Source organism: Sciurus carolinensis, chromosome 1 (assembly GCF_902686445.1).
Source record: "Sciurus carolinensis chromosome 1, mSciCar1.2, whole genome shotgun sequence".
Classification (NCBI taxonomy): Eukaryota; Metazoa; Chordata; class Mammalia; order Rodentia; family Sciuridae; genus Sciurus; species Sciurus carolinensis.
In genome coordinates, this window is record NC_062213.1 from 79,831,423 (window position 1) to 79,845,168 (window position 13,746).

Consider the following 13,746-nt stretch of genomic DNA (forward strand, 5'->3'; position numbering starts at 1 on the left):
TGAACCCCACTTGATCATGGTGCAGTATCTTTTTAATATGTTTTTGTGTGCAGTTTGCCAGAATTTTATTGAGAATTTTTGCACCTATGTTCATGAGGGATATTGGTCTGACATTTTCTTTTCTTTGTCTGGTTTTGATATAAGGGTGACACTAACCTCATAGAATGAGTTTGGAAGGGTTCCCTCCTTTTCTATTTCATGGAATAATTTGAGGAGTATTGGTGTTAATTCTTCTTTGAAGGTCTTGTAGAACTTAGCTGAGAATCAGTCTGTTCTTGGGCTTTTTTTGGTTGGTAGACCTTATTCTGTTTCATTGGTGGCATCTTCTATTTCATTGCTTGAAATTAATCTGTTTAAATTTTGTATGTCCTCCCACATTGGTTTGGGTAGATCATATGTCTCTAGAAATCTGTTGATGTCTTCAAGTTTTTCTACTTTATTTGAGTTTAACTTTCCAAAATGGTTTCTAATTATCTTCTGATTTCAGTAGTATCCATCATGATAATTCCCTTTTTAGTAATTTGGATTTTCTCTCTGTTAGCATAGCTAAGGTTTTATCAATTTTATTTATTTTTTTCAAAGAACCAACTTTTTGTTTTGTCAATTTTTTTTCAATTGTTTGTTTAAATTTAATTTATTTCAGCTCTGATTTTAATTATTTCCTATCTTCTACTGCTTTTGGTGTTGATTTGTTCTTTTTCTAGGACTTTGAGGTGTAATATTAGGTCACTTACTTGTTGATTTTTTTATTCTCTTAATGTGTGAACTCAATGCAGTGAACTTTCCTCTTAGCACTGCCTTCATAGTGTCCCAGAGATTTTGATATGTTGTATTGGTGTTCTCATTTACCTCTAAATATTTCTTTATTTCCTCTTTGATTTCTACTTTTATCCATTCATCATTCAGTAGCCCGCTATTTAGTTTATAGGTGTTAGAGTGGCTTCTATTTTTTATTTTATTGTTGATTTCTAGTTTCATTCTGTTATGATCTGATAGAATGTAGGATATTATCTCCATTTTTCGTATTTGCTGAGAGTTGCTTTGTGGCATAACATGTGGTTTGTTTTAGAGAAGGATCCTTGTGCTGCTGAGAAAAAAGTGTGTTCACTCAATGGTGGATGAAATACTCTATGAATGTCCTTTAAGTCTAAATTATTGATTGCATTTATTTTTATTTTTATTTTTATTTTTATTTTTTTTTTTTTTGTGGTGCTGGGTCTGCTGTAATTTTGTACATTTGGGGTCCTTTAAGCCTCTTATAGTTGATTTTCCATTTCGTTCTTTAGCACTAGAAAGTTTTCTAATATTATGTCATTGAAAAGATTGTGCATTCCTTTGGTTTGTATCTCCACACCTCATCTATTCCAACAAATCTTAAATTTGGTCTTTTCATGTTATCCCATATTTCTTGGAAGGTCCTATTCATGGTTTCCTACCATCCTTTCTGTGTAGTCAACTTTATTTTCTATAGTATATATTTTGTCTTCCTCATTTGAGGTTCTGTCTTCCAAGTGGTCTAGTTTGTTGTTGATTCTTTCCATTGAATTTAATTTGGTTTATTGTTTCCTTCATTTTGAGGATTTCTGCTTGATTCCTTTTTATAATCTCTGCCTCTTTATCGAAGTGATCTTTCACTTCCTTTATTTTCTCTCCAGTTCCATCTTTTACTTTGAAGATCAGTCTGTGTATTTTCTAAACTCTGACATTTCTTCTGTGATGTCTATGAATTCTATTGTTGGAACATCTTGGTTTGTTTGAGGCACTTTGTGCCCTTATCTTTTCATGTTGTTTGTGTGTCTTCTCATCTAGTGGTATGGAGCTAAGGCGATACAAATTCAACCCTGTAGTCTTAGAATGTCCCTGAAGGCTTCCAGTGCCTCACCCTTAAGGGGAAGACCAATATTACCAGCACCCAATGCAAACAATATACTACCGTAAACCAAATGGCTCCTATTAAGGTTTACAGTTTTGTCACAATAGACAGTATGAAGTGTTCAATTATTGTCTACAGTATAAACAGTAAGTTTGCTAAGAGGGTTTACTGTTTCAAATGATGGGCAATGAGGGAAGATAAATAGTGTAAGATGTGATGTTTATGAGGGAGAGGGAGAGAAGATAAAGATAAAAATTTATAGTAAGAGCAAGGGAAGAATTAGTAAAGGTTGGCTGTAAGTATGAGAGAAGTGAGAAAGAGAATTCAGGGAGACAGTTGAGAGAAAAAAATGTGTACAAATTTTTTTAAAAACTAAAAATATAAGAATACACAACAAAACTGTCATATACTATTCAGACATCCCATTACTCAATAAATTGATGCATGAAAAATATTTGGATTCAAAGATGGTAGAGGCGGGAGAGAGAGGGCAAAAAAAGAAAAAAAAAAAAAAAAAAAAAAGGAGGAAAGTCTCAATGGCACATTGAATGATTGCTTCTGTTGGCCTTCAAAAATTTTCTCAGCTTCCCTTCTCCACCCATAGGTGGGGTTGTCTGAAATTTGATGTTAGCTCCAATCCATTGGGTGACCAGACAGGTTGGGTGGGTAAGCCAATAGCAAGATTACCTCACACCCTCTTACAGTTTTCCCACCCGTTGTAGCTGGCCCCTTCAATCCCTGTACACTTCAGGACTCACCGAACTTGAGAGAGCCGTTTCCTCCAGTTTATCCAGTTTCTCCAACCTCTGCTCCCCACAGGGAACTGCCCCTAGTCTCAGCTTTCCACAGGCTTGCCAGACCCACACTGGCCCATGTAAACCCAGCTGCAATCTGATGGACCTGGGCCTCAGCTTCCCCAGACCCTGTGTTGCTGTAGTCCCAAGTTCTCAATGCCCTTTCAACCTGCAGAAGACCACCATGGATGCGCTCATACAAAGGATTGACCCTGCCAAGAGGTAGAAAGACCTCAAGTGCAACCAGGACTGCAGTTACCCCAACATATGTCCATACCCTGACCTGAGTCCCCAGACCGAGGTGGCCATGCTCTGAGATGGCATCGGCAAACCTGCAGGTCCTGACTGTTGTCCCAAGATGGTGGCCGCCACATGTAACTAAACCTGAGGGTACTCTGACAATGGACTTCCAGGCAACAGGGGGCAGTAACTGATCTGCTGGTGGTCTGCAGGTGGTCTGCAGACTAATGGTGTATGATCAGCTGGTGGACATAGGGTGGTGGGCGATGGGCAGGCAAGAGGCGGGCAAACAGGCAAATGGCAGGTGATAGACGGTGATCAGTGAGCAGTCTGCCCTTAAAAGACATGCGATATGCAGGCAGACAGCAGGTAATCATGGCAGAGGAATGGGTTAAACAGCAGGGGATTGGTGGGCAGCGATGACTGCATCGCAGAGAAGCAGTATTTCCTTTGCTTGAATCCCGAGTTACGGAGAGACAAAGAATGCCTCCTCCCTTTAGTCCACCATCTTGGATCTCAAGAGTCTAACTCCTGTTTTCAGAGTTCTTGAGTAAATACCTAGGATTGGCATTTTGAGATCATACAGTAATTCTATGTTAATTTTTTTCTTTTTTTTTTTATACTGGATATTGAACTAAGAGGTGCTTTACCACTGAGCTACATCCCCAGCCATTTTTATTTATTTTGAGACAGGGTCTTACTAAGTTGCTTAGGACCTTACTAAGTTGCTGAGGCTGGCCTCTAACTTGTGATTCTTCTGCCTCAGCCTCCAGGGTTGCTGGGATTACAGGCATGCGCCACCACACCCAGCTTATGTTTTTGAGGAACTATCAAACTATTGTACATAGTACCTGACCATTTTACATTTCTGCCAACAAGGTAATATGGTTCCAGTTTCTCTGCTCCATACCTACTCTTGTAATTGTAAGTTTTTTTTTTTTTTTTTGTTTTTTTTTTTAAATTTAAAGCCATCCTAGTGGGTATGAAAACCACCATCTCATTGTGCTTTTGATTTGTAATTCCTTCATGACAAATGAAGGTTAAGCATCTTTTCCTCTGCTTGTTAGCCATTTGTGTACCCTTGAAGATGTGTCTCTTCAGGTTCTTTGCTCTTTTGTAAACTAGTCAGTTGTTTTTGTTTATGGGTTTTAAGAGTTCTGAATGTATTACAAATATTAGATTTTTTTTAGAGATACAAATTTACAAATATTTCTCCTATTGTGTAAGTTGTCTTAACTTTTTCATAGTGTCTTTTGAAGCCCAACAACTTTTACTTGTGATGATTTCTAATTTATCTACTTTTCCTTGTGATTATGCTTTCAGTGTCCTAAGAAATCATTATCAAGTCCTGGGTCACAAAGATTGATGTATTTTTTTTCTGGTGTTTTATAGATTTATCCATTATATTTAAGTCTTTGGCCTATTTTGAGTTAACTTTTCTGTGTGGCCTGAGGTAGCAGTCTAGCTTCCTTCCATTGTATGTGGATATCTACTTTCCCAACCACATTTGTTGGAAAGATTGTTCCTTCTCCATTAATATGTCTTTTTGTTTGTTTGCTTTCTGTTTTTTCAACAGTACTAGGGATTGAACCTAGGAGCACTCTACTACAAAACCACTGAGCTACATTCCCACCCTTTAAATTTTTTTTTTTTTTTTTTAATTTTGAGGCAAGTTTTCACTAAGGTGCTAAGGGTGACTTTGAATTTGCAATCCTCCTACCTCAGCCTCCTGTGTTACTAGAATTACAGGCATGTACCACTGCACTAGGATTGTTCTGGTGCTTAAATTTACAGTAAATGTGAGGGTTTGTGTTTGGATTCTTAATTGACTTATTTATCTATCTTTGCCCCAGTACCACAACCTTTCTTACTGTTGATTTTTTAGTAACTTTTGAAATTGGGAAGTGTTAGTACTCCAACTTTTGCAAGATTGTTTTGGTTATTCTGGGTCTCTCGAGTTTCCGTATGCATTTTAGAATTAGCATCAATTTCTGCAAACTCATCTGGGATTTTGATAAAGATTGTGTTGACTCTAGGTTATTTTAGGGAGTGTTGCCATATTAAAAACACTTTGTTTTCTAGTCCATGAACATAGGATGTCTTTCCATTTATCTAACTTTTTAATTTCTTTCAGCATGTCTTATAGCTTTCAGAACAAAATCTTTAAAATAGATACCCAGACATATACCTACAACACACACATATGAACTTGCATGTGTACACATGCACATACACACACTGAACTCTTGGAATAGCCTGGCTCATACTTGGTGTTATTACGGTTAATATTGTTATTTTAAATCTTTTTATATGTCTTTAACACTTTGGAAGAGGTGGATTAAAACAGAATAATAGCTTACCAAAGTATTCAACATTCATTTCCAAAAAATTTTACAAACTTAAGGGCTTTATCCTTCAGTAGAGATAACATGTAAAAAGCATGAAAAGTAATGTCAAGTGTAAATAAGCAGGAAACTGAACAGTATGTCCCATTTTTAAAAAAATTTTTTTTAGTCGTCCGTGGACCTTAATTTAATTTATATGCAGTGCTGAGAATCAAACCCAGTGCCTCACACAGGCTAGGCAAACACTCTACCACTGAGCTACAACCCCAGCCTGGTGTGTCCCGTTTTTGCAAAGTCCATTACCTATTTCTTAATTGTTATGCTTGAAAGAAATTATATCAAAACATTAACTATTTCTGGGACTCACCTAGCATGCATGAGGCCCTAGGTTCTATCCTTAGCACCACATAAAACTAAAATAAAGGTATTGTGTCCACCTACAACTGGAACATATATTAATAAAAAAAAGGTTAACTGTTTCTGGCTAGGATTATGATGATTTATATTTTTCAGTTTTTCTATATTGTATTTTGAGCATGTATAGATTTTTGTATATACACACAAGGAAAAATATTAATGTTGTTTATAATAATGTAAGCTTGCAGAGATATTAGAAAGTGATTTACTTTTTTCCTCTGATACTTTTTTCTGAATTACATGTTTTCCCTACTTTATAGGGACATGGTTATAAAAAATATGCACATATATTTTTTAAAAATTGCAAACCCAGGGGAAATATATGAAGGAGCATACATTACTGTTCAGAAATCATGAGAGATAATTCTTATACATAGATAAGTATTAAATAACAGCTTTGTTTAGGTTATTTGTAGATTCATGGTGGTGTTTTTTTTTTTGTTTTTTTTTTTTTGGTAGTTTTTTTTGTTTTGTTTTGTTTTTTGTTTTTAACCTCTCCTTTTCCCAGCAGGGGATTCGAACCGCGGTCCTTAGGCATGAAAGGCGAGCGCTCTCCAAAAGGAGCCATTTCTTCAGCTCCTATGGTGGTGTTTTAATAGCATTGATGGTCCATACTTAAGATATTTTTAGGAACTAACATTTATCCTCACAAAATTTTTAAGTACTATTGTACTAATTTTTTACAATTTAAAGCAGTAGTTAATAGCATTATTCAAATAATTTCTCCACCAGGCACGGATGGGCAGAAGCTTTTGCAGGTATCAGAAGTTCACATATCAAATATATCTGCCCGCATGCGTGAGTATTTCTGGTCTCTAGGCTTGTTGTTCAGAATCTGGGGAGGAACAATTGTAATAGCTTTACTTTTCTGGAAAAGCATTTGAATGTAATTAATTTTTATCCTTCAAATCTTCAGTTTAAAGATTAGAATTCCTTAAAACTAATTTCTTAAGTTCCTCATTAATTTTAGAATTTCTTAAAACTAGAATTCATGGTTAAATTGAAACTTTTTTTCCTTTTTGCCTTGTTTTGAGAATTTAAATATCATTCTCCTGGAGGTCAACTGAATGTAAAGACAGAAAAATTCTTTTGGATATTTAAATATATGTAAACTTCTAAGAATATCCATGGGGTGTCTGTGAAGGGATTTTACTTGCCAGATTTTTTTTTTTTATTGTAAACAAATGGGATACATGTTGTTTCTCTGTTTGTACATGGAGTAAAGGCATACCATTTGTGTAATCATAAATTTACATAGGGTAATGTTTGATTCATTCTGTTATTTTTTTCCCTTCCTCCCCACCCCTACTTGCCAGATTTTCAAAAAATCTTTATTATATTGAAAACACTTTTGAATCTTATGAATTAGAGATAATGGACAGAACAGACTTTGGACTCTGATATATTTGGTTTCAATTTCTGATTCTGTCAAAAAGGAAATAGCAGATTTTGAGTGAATACAGAAAAATCAGTAAGCTTGGCAAGTTTTCTATTAAAAGGTTTCTGAGTGGGTGTAGCCATGGAGAAGACAGAAGGGCTTGGTAGTAGGTTAATAACTCACCCTCAGAAGTGGAAATAGCAGTAGAGTTAAGACATACATGAATAGAGACAAGGAGTAATATCTGAGATTAGGAAAGAAAACTTTCCTTCCTCTTTTTATTCTGAAATAGAGGATCTGTTTTACACTGTGGTTTAGTGTGGCTGTGTCCTCTATTAATCTATTCAAACAAGAGACGAAATTCTTCTGTCAGAATTTCTGCTGTATTTTTATTTACCCCCAGATTGAATTGCTTTAAGGCTATTTCGCAGCCTGCGGGATGTTTATATTCTCAAAGAAATTTAGATATAGACATGTCTATCTATTTCATGATTTTCACAAATCATGAAAATAGTGGTGAGACATATTTATACTGTATTTTTTTCCTTTTGTACCTGGCTAAATTTAGATAGTCCAGCATATTTTTCATCTCAGATTTGAATCAGATGTAATGGATACTTACGCAAATCTTATATTTATTTAGAGGTCTCTTAACCAATCAGGTGCATAGCTAAGAACTAGATAATAAGAAAAATGCGATCTGAGTGTGAATAAGATTTGGCACTGCCATATCTGTGCAAAAAAAATTGCTCTTATCAGAGTCTCATACTTCCAGCCATTTTGGTTCTTGGCTTCCTTTCTCATGTCCAAGAAGTTGTAAATATTAAGGAAGGGTGTTGAGAAAGTTTTTTTATTTGCCAAGCTTTGTCCTTCACAACTGCTGCTCTGTCTTCAGAGCAGCACACTTGGAAGGCATAGAGATCATAGTTATTCAGGTACAGATGCATAAAACATATGTTAAAATTATAGCACACAGTTTTGTGTGAGCCTCAAGTTTTTTTTTTTTAATATTTTAAATTGTTGATGGACCTTTATTTATTTACATGTGGTGCTGAGAATCAAACCCAGTGCCTCGCACGTGCTAGGCAAGCGCTCTACCACTGAGCCACAACCCCAGCCCCTCAAGTTATTTTTGGTTAGTTGAATTTATCAGGTTTTGTGCTCTGTTGTTATTATATTTTGCTGTTTTTTTCTCTCCCATATAGGCCAATTATGCCTGTTACATTGAATATGAAAATGGCTATGCCTTCTTGGTGAGTCAGAATTTACTTATTCAATCAGAACTCTTTAGCCTTTCATTAGAAGTGCTTTTGTGTACAACAATATTTAGCTATTTTTAAATTGTGAAGTTACATAATTAACTTTAACCTTATTTAAGTTTTTGTGCTTTAGATTTGTGAATAAACGAATGGAATTGTATAAACAGAAACATGAGAGGGAAGGGTAAATAGAAATGTTTTGGGAAAATATCTCTTTCTGTTTGATAGGCCTTTGATGATTTCAGTCACCAAACCTCTGAATGATCTGATGTGGTTTACTCTGATTAAGTCACAGCCTCTTCATCCTTCCAACTTCTTCCCTTTTTGGAGAGCTGGCTAATTTTTAAGGAAGCCACTTCCCTTTCAGCTCTCTCAAGATATTCTCACATTTGTTGTATACTTTATGGTCAGGAAGTTGGGTTCGTTCTCATTTCTCTTTATTACTTTCTATGATTTCTCTCTGCTGTTCTCTTATACTTCTATAATCAGGTGTTTCAAAAAAATGATGACTTTGACTCTTGATAGGTATTTTTGTTTCTACTCCAGCTTCTGCCACTATTTTACTGTTTGGGTAACTACAGGGTCCAGTGTAAGTGACCTGTTTACAACCTGACTGGCTTCCTAGTTCCTTCACCTTTTCTCTTTCCCTGGGAATCCCCCCCCCCACCCCTACTTCTCTCAGCTTTGGTCATCCACTGTCATTCCTTGGGTCTTGTCATCTGAAACTGTCCCATCTCTGAAATTACTTAATTCAGCCCTGACTAGCAACATCATAATTATGTGTCCATTGAGTTTATTTCCTTGTTTCCACTGTTGCCATATTCTGAGACCTCATCAGGACCTCCAGTCTGTTTTTGTCCCCTCTGCTTTTTCCACTCACCCTGCACTTCCCTTTTTATCCACTTTGGATTCCATGGCAATGTTTGCAAGTTTCTGCCCACCTTTACCTTTGGTTATTTTATCTCTGTGTCTGGCAAAATCCCAGTCCCAACTAATGTTGTAGAGACCATAATGTGAGCATAAAACCAGATAGAGAAGTAGAAAGGGCTAATGGAAGATTTTCCTTGGTTTCTGGTTTGAGGTGGCTATAATACATATTGGGAAAGTTTTTCAAAGTATGGGTAGAGGCACTGTAAATATTTGTTTGATAGGTATGAGGTACTACATGCAAGAGTAATGGATACGTAAAAGTAACCATTCCATTGGATTGATTTAGAATACAATGGAATAGGAAATGAATAGCTGGAGTTTATTGCAAACTTTTCAGGATCGTGGGTCGAAATATCAAGGGACATCTTTGTTTTGTTTTTTGTTTTGCTTGAATGTAAGATTAAGACCAATATTTTGGACTCTTCTCACCCTAAAATTATGTGATGCTGTGACTTTTTAACATTAGAATTTGTATGTAGTTAGAGTGAAAGGAACATACAGAATATCAGAGTCATGTGTTTAGGTTAATTGTATGACCTCTGTAGACACATTAACATGAGTTTCATGTTGTAGAGAGTATCTCTGGCTAGGCTTTTTCTACACACTACTGTGAGTTTAATAAAACTTCCTTGCCAAGAATACACTTTCTCAGAATCAAATGGTTCTTTCAAGATTTGACCTTATTTTCTAGGTTTGATATTATTGGACTTTCACCAGATTCTCAGGAGGATGAACCTGGAATTAAACAAGCAGCAGAAAGTGGTAAGTACAAAAATTTTTGCAACAGCTGAGGCATCCCTAAATGCTTTTAGTAAATTTAAATAGTTACATTGATATTGATTAGATATTACCCAGCTATATGATCTCAGGAGGTTGTGCTGTTTCCTTCCTTATCAGTCTGACTTGTTTGCCATCATGTCTATATGAACTCAGCTATGGTTGGAAGAGTTGAGGTGGATGGGGGAGAAGCATTTGTCAGCTTCAGCTCTATCAGATACATAAGAATTTTGGTTTGATTCACATAGTAGGCAAATAGAGAAAATAGAACAGTGTTTAGTAGTTGTTGCCAGTTTTCTTCATTAAGGAGATTTGAAATATAAAAATAATGATGTAAAGAACATAATGATATAAGGGTAATAAAAAATTAAAATGATATTAATGGCTAATTTTAGTGCGGTCATAGTAGATATCACTAATTACTGAGCTATTTACAAGCTAGGTATTTCCCCTGTAAATTGTCTTCACTTAACACCTTTGTGCAAGTATTAACTAAACTTTACAGAATCTACAAAGTCATTTTTATGAATAGTGTCTCATTCTCCTTAATGAACATAACTCAGCTTATTTGGTGGGTGAAAGCAAAGAACATTAACTTACTGCAAGTTTGATAGTTTGTAAAAATGCACAGAAGCATCCTTTCCTTTCACATATATGTACTGAAATATTTACAGATAGAACAGTATGATGATTAGGATTGACTTCAGAGTAATCTGGATACTGGCTCCTGGGTATTGGCATCAGCAAAACAGTTGTGACTATACAGAATCAAGGTGATAGAGAATGATCAAAGGAAAGAACCCAAGGGAGTTATTTCACTACTCTTTGTACTTCTGTAGTTGTTGAAATTTTCCAAAATAGATTAAAAACCCAAACCTAGTAATATCCTTTAATCTTTTTAGAAGAACTGTTAAAATCTTTGAGAAAGAGAAAATATAGACATTGGATGTTTGGGAATATCAAATGCATACTGACTTATTGGGTCATCAGAAGTAGATCAAAGCTATCCTAGAGTTAAGATTTTTGTCTAAAAATAACAGATAATAAAAATACGTACTTAGATTTGGGAGCAAGTATTAGACCCTGTGGAAAATAGGGAGGGGCCTGGTGGGCTCTGTGGAAAAGATAGGTGGGGCTCATGCGTTCTAGAATGAAAAATCCTATCTTGACAATAGAGTTGGCCTATGAAATACTTGTCATTTCTTTCCTTCCCAAGTGATGAATTATTAGAGAGAGTAATAATCAGACTCAGAGTTAGGGGGAAAAGGGCAGAGAGAATGTGCTACTGAAAAAAAAAGAGTGCTCTAGTGAGGTTCTTGGAAGTTGTACTACTCCTGCCCTTAGGTGAAGGACATTGAAATTGAAACCTGCTGCTCCACAGCTGGCTGCTCATTGTGCTTTATTCAGATGCCTTTAGCTCAGCCACTTGGTGTAACTATAGGGAGTCAAGCATTGTGAAACTGAGGGAAAAGTCCCAAGTACTTCCTGACTGACTGGCAGTACTCAGCTGCCCTCTGCCCCTACTCTCCTCATAGCTGGGCTGTTTCTGCCCCTTCTGCATCTTCTTATCTCCAGTTGCAACTGTGCAGTTTCCCCAAAATAAATCCCTCATACTTCTCAACAGTTCCTTTATTTCTTAAACTTCCTTTCCTGGTGTTTTAACACATTGTACCATGCTTTTCAAAATAGTTGGAGTACCCTTGCTTTTTCATAATAATTCTAACATAATTTGCTTTACAAATTATGTAAAGCAAAAATAACTTTTAACCTGGACATTTTTTTGGTATTTTAATAACAGTTTTTTATTTTAGGTAAAAGAAATATAAAATTAAAAACCCTAATTTTTAAAAAAATTAAAGAATGCATATATGTAAAACATTAGACAAATTTGCAAAAGGTGAAGTTATCCTTAAAACTCAAGACTGATAATAAGGAAAAAGAAAATTCTAGGAGTTATCAAGTTAGGTATTATATTTGTATGTCTAAGTATTTTGTAGAAACAAAAGTACTCATTTGAAATTCTTCCCTCATCATGTATTTACTGACATGATGGAAAATTTTATTGGCAATTTTAAGAATTAGAATGAACAGTTTTAAATACTGTAAATCACAAACCATGTAATTCTATATACTGTTTTACTCAGGTATGGTGGCACGCACCTGCAATCCTAGCAATTCAGGAGGCCAAGTCAGGAAGATCCCAAGTTTCAGGCCACCCTAGGCAATTTGGTGAGACTCTGTCTCAAAATACAATAATAATAATTTTTTGAAAAAAGGACTGAGGATGTAGCTGAGTGGTAGAATGCTTGCCTAGCATGTGTGAGGCCATGGGTTCAATCTCTGGCACTCGGTGGGGAGGACAAGGGACCAACTATATGCTATTTTAAAATGATGACTTTTTGGTATAAAGGTCGTATAGTTTATTTAAGAAAAATATAAAATGTACATGAGGAGAATTAACCATAAATTTAAAAACATGCCCACACACACACACGCACACACACCCCTCTTGAATCCTGGGCCTCATGCATGCTAGTCAAGTTGCCACTGAACTATACCCAGCCCTTATTTTATTTTGAGGCCTGGTCTCACTAAGTTGTCCAGGTTGGCCTTCAACCTGCAGTCCTTCTGTCTCACCCTCCTGAGTGACTGGGATTATAGGAATGCACCACTATACTGGGCAAGAATATCCATCTCTCAGTGAAAGAAAGAGTGTTACACGGTGTCAAGAAATTTTTGAAATTTTAAGTTACGCAGCACCTGCAAAATCTAAAAAGTTTCATAATGAAAATACATTCTACTTCTGTTTTAATTGAGTGCTTTGAGTTTTTCACTCATTTTCACCTTATCTATATACTTAGTGCTTTTCTGCCTTTTTTTTTTCCTATTTTATATTGCATCAGTGGGTTTAACTTTAAAAGTATTTGTGATTAACTTTCTTGTTTTTAGTAAAGGCTTTGATAGATCAAGAGGTGAAGAATGGCATTCCTTCTAACAGAATTATTTTGGGAGGATTTTCTCAGGTAAGATGAGGTTTGGGTGGCATGTCAGTAACATCAGTATATTTATCTAGAAATCTGTGATTTCAGTCATTTTCTAGGAAACAATTATAGAATCTTAATGGGTATTAAGGCCGAACTAAGTTTGGACTAAAATTAGCTAATTTCTACTTTCTACTTTTCTTTAATTTCTAATTTCTAGTTTTCTATGTCCTTAGCAGTACTCTTTACCTTTAGATTGCCTTCAAAATCAATTTATTAAGTAAACTGATTGAAACCTGAAATATATTTTCTTAAAATAACCATAATACACTGTGGTTAGGTTTCTAAGTTAACACTATGTACCCTTTTAATTAAGTAGAACTCTAATAACACAGGCATAAGTCCCCTGTTCTAGAATGAGACTTCTAATAGAAACAATAAGGTAGATGATAAGAGAAAAAGAATTTCTTTCCCTTTTTTTAAAAAATATGTTTTAGTCATAGATGGATACAATACCTTTATTTATTTATTTTTATGTGGTGCTGAGGATTGAACCCAGTGCCTCACACATGCTAGGCAAGTGCTCTACCTCTGAGCTCACCCCCAACCCTCTTTCCCTTTTTTGTTATATAAAGATAGGCTTTAAATATAAATGTTTGATGTCATTTTGGCATATTTCTTCCTGTCTCTATTTTTTTCTCCAACCTTTATACTTTTTTAACAGCCATGGTTCCCTTGCATTGGCCTAATAT

At 35.5% G+C, this 13,746-nt stretch overlaps 1 protein-coding gene across 4 annotated transcripts in view; it reads left to right on the plus strand.

Annotated features, from left to right (window-relative positions):
* Lypla1 (lysophospholipase 1) overlaps window positions 1-13,746 on the plus strand; it is a 38,412-nt gene that overhangs the window by 17,208 nt on the left and 7,458 nt on the right. For 2 of the 4 annotated variants that reach the window (XM_047563060.1, XM_047563056.1), the window contains exons 3-6: window positions 6,402-6,467; window positions 8,253-8,300; window positions 9,928-9,998; window positions 12,963-13,036. In XM_047563060.1, coding sequence (XP_047419016.1) covers window positions 6,402-6,467; window positions 8,253-8,300; window positions 9,928-9,998; window positions 12,963-13,036 — 259 coding nt within the window. The remainder of the gene's footprint in view (window positions 1-6,401; window positions 6,468-8,252; window positions 8,301-9,927; window positions 9,999-12,962; window positions 13,037-13,746) is intronic. The other 2 variants (XM_047563077.1, XM_047563070.1) reach the window with 2 other exon arrangements.